This window comes from Aquila chrysaetos, chromosome 1 (assembly GCF_900496995.4).
Source record: "Aquila chrysaetos chrysaetos chromosome 1, bAquChr1.4, whole genome shotgun sequence".
NCBI classification, from domain to species: domain Eukaryota; kingdom Metazoa; phylum Chordata; class Aves; order Accipitriformes; family Accipitridae; genus Aquila; species Aquila chrysaetos.
This window is the reverse complement of record NC_044004.1, coordinates 36717041-36720381: the sequence shown is the minus strand read 5'-3', so window position 1 is coordinate 36720381 and position 3341 is coordinate 36717041. Positions and strand designations below refer to the sequence as shown.

The window sequence follows — 3341 nt, the reverse complement described above, 5'->3', positions numbered from 1 at the left end:
CCCGAGCGCAGGCGCCCGCCCGCCCCCCAGGCGAGGGGCCGAGCTGCGGCCTGGGCGGGAAAGCGGGAGCGAAGAGCGGCGGGGCGCGGGAGCCACCCCAAAACCCAAACCAACAACCGGCCGTGGTTTCTGCTGTACACCCCCCCCCCCCCCCCACACACACACCCCCGATGCCACGAACTGATGCTGCACGTGGGTGGCACTGCATGAACAGGCCAAGATAGTGACAAAAAAAAAGTAGGATGCAGATGGAAAACTTGTAATTCTGTTATCTCTGGCATGTAGTGACTTAGCAATTAAATTGCTAAAAGGAGGTTTAGCGATTTGTCGAGTCTTACTAGGCTGTTCTTCCGAAGATCACCAGCTGCCCCCCTTTGTCCAACCAAATAAGTTAAAACAGAGTGAAACACCACTTCAGGATTAACAAGTGGCGACTTCTCTTCATGCTTCTAACGTAGCACCCAGCCCCGCTGAGCAGTCCATGAGCCCAAGGTTACAGGCAGTAGTACAGACGGTGTACAGCACAGCTTTGTTTCTGTAGTGATAAACGGCTCTTCCAGACAGCTTTCGCTGGTAGGTTGTGCTAAGACCATAAACCTTAGACCCAGCTCTCGCCCATCTCCATTAGGAGAGGTGTGGTGACACTTGGCCTTTCCAAGCAGCATACGCACGTATTTGAATGTGGTACTGGATAAGTGACAAAAATTTGGATTTCCGTCAGTAGGGAAGATGTATACAAGTGAACATAGAAATTACTCAAAGGAGAAAGCCTACCATGGCTACGGACAGAAGTGTGCTTATTGTTTCACAGTAACATCTGTGTTAACATTGAGCTCTAAACATTGTCTTGGTGGTGATGCTTCAGCTACCCTGGTCTGATAAATCTCCCTGTGATTAAAGCGAGATGCATAGTGTAAGGGGGAAGGGGAGGAATGGTGACAGAGCAGAGGAGGGACAACCACTACCACCCAAAAGCAGCATAAGAGTTTAAGAAAAATCCAGATTTCACTCAGAAGTTGTTCATGATAATGAACACTACCTAACTGTCAGAAACCATACTGAAGACAAAAATAAAGATTGTGGTGGTGGTGTTGAAGAATACTGATGGAGCAAGTTCCATGCAACAGCATCCCTTTCTTACAGATATTGGCCAAAAAAAAACTTACACACAAACTTACCTTCCAAAAGTCAAATGTCAACAACCAGCATTTATCCTTTAGTATGTTTATAGCAGTGGACTTTCACAGCTTGTCAGAGTTATCAAATTACACCTGGGCTTGTTAGTCAGCAGCACCTTTCCTTGATAAACAAACACTTCACTGAGTTGAAATGCAGAAATATTTATTTTGGTTTCCTTCATTGGTTTTGAAAATTGTTTTGGTTTTATAAAACATAGAAATAGCCAACACTAAGCAAACATTTGAATTCCAATGTAACAAACTACTGCTCTAACAGCTGACTTGGATTTGTGTACCTTAATTGCACACATGTATGAAATTATGCTACAGGGTAGTGCATTACAATCACACACAAATCTTAGTGCAAACCTTGTTGTGCTTGTATTTTACATATATCCATGTTTTCAAAAAACAGCAATGAATGCTAATGCAAAACCAACTCTGTTAAGGATAGCAAAAGACTTATGCTGTAATAAGGCTTATTTCTGCTGATTTCTCAAACAAAAGGTAACTAGTTATTTTGTAATTTATCTGGGAATTAGGTTTTTATCCCTGAACAAATACCTATCCTGTGCCAACACACAGTTCTGTTGGCATATATAAATACTTCCAATTGCTGCAAAGCATCAGGCAAAAAACATTCTACCTGACCTATTTTGCTATTTAGTGAAGAATACTCAGTGGCTCATACATAAAGCACAGAAAACTGAGAGGTTATGTCAGAAGCTCTTCTGCTTATAGAGGACCTGGCACATTTAAAAAAAAAAAAAAAAATGTATTTTAAATACATGTTCATTACAGGGAAACAAGTGGCTAGTATAGGTGCAATTACCTGACTGTTAGCATAGCCCAGCCTCCTGAATGGTTTTGCTTTTCGGTCTCTAGTGTTCTCGCCAGAGTTAGGATCTGTTCATTTACAGGGCTGGCATTACTCTGGATTTGTGTTAATGTAGCAAAGGCTACGCTTGCTGAATTACCTGCATCCACACTTCTAGTGCAGAACCACCAAATGCAGACTTACTCTGAGGAACTCCTATTCATCAGTCTCCTTCGTGGAGAGTTCTGACTTCTACCTTATAAAAGTACATCTCAGAAATGGCTGCAGATATATAGAAGGGAGGAGGGGGGGGGGGGGGGGGGGAACAAAAACAACAACCAACCAAAAAACACCCACTCAGGTGCCTTGCCCCAGTTAATATTAGGACTAATGCAAGATGTGATACCAGCTATTCAACTGTAAGGGTATTTTTTTTTTCTGGTGGTTTGTTTTGGTTTTTTTTTGAACAGATTAAGTAATCTTTCTGAGGATGCAAGATACTTAGAGGCATTTTCAAACCTGCCAAATCCTTTGTGGAATTGACAACTGCAAAATACACTGCAGACAGCAAACATGCTGGCAATAAGAAAACCTTAGCTCCTTGGTGAAGGAGAGTCCCATTTTTGGCCAAGGAAGTCTTAAATAACTTACATATAGTTACCATTTATAGTTAAGGCTCTTTTTGGAAATTGTAGGTCACCATAAAAACAGTATGCAACACAACTTGACAGTAAGGCAGTGTTCCATTTCTTCAATGTTCCTATGGCAAGTACCCATTTTTGTACAAGTTAATGATTGCACAGTTTCCTTCCCTATGTTTGCTGTAGTCAAATTACAGATATGAAGGCCAACAGTAGACATCAGACATGTGCCACTTTCCTCATTCCATTCTCAGTTACATTTTGGCATTAGCATAGAGTTCATCTATCTGTGACTGGAAATATTTTCGCAGTTCTGGTCTCTTCGCCTTCAGTGTTGGTGTCAGCAGGCCATTTTCAATAGAAAACATTTCAGTGTGCATGACAATGTCTTTGACCTGGAAAGTAAAGTTACTAGTCAAACTGCATTCCTTGAAATAGACAAGGATATTAAAAAAATTGCCCAGACATCATAAAAGCCCATCACTTTAAAAAAATTTCCAGATACAAATTAAAAGCAGTTTCTGGAGAGTCAGATTATATTGGTGTTGAGAAGTTTAAAGAACTAGGTGTTTGGTTCTCACAAGCATCTTACCTGTTCAAATGACTTCAAACCAGATTCTTTCCCAATCCTCACCATGTCTTCCAGAATGTGTTTTTTGAGGTCCTGTGGATACAGAAATGCATTGTATAGCTTGAAAAAGTTGA

General features: G+C 41.3%; 1 protein-coding gene across 3 annotated transcripts in view; it reads right to left on the bottom strand.

Annotated features, from left to right (window-relative positions):
• Positions 1 to 1324: 1324 nt before the first annotated feature.
• Positions 1325 to 3341, bottom strand: part of ACSL1 (acyl-CoA synthetase long chain family member 1) — a 41269-nt gene continuing 39252 nt past the window's right edge. For all 3 annotated transcript variants that reach the window (XM_030015009.1, XM_030015016.2, XM_030015026.2), the window contains 2 exons: positions 3229 to 3300; positions 1325 to 3031 (listed from right to left, as the gene is read on the bottom strand). In XM_030015009.1, coding sequence (XP_029870869.1) covers positions 2891 to 3031; positions 3229 to 3300 — 213 coding nt within the window. In that variant the 3' untranslated portion in view covers positions 1325 to 2890. The remainder of the gene's footprint in view (positions 3032 to 3228; positions 3301 to 3341) is intronic.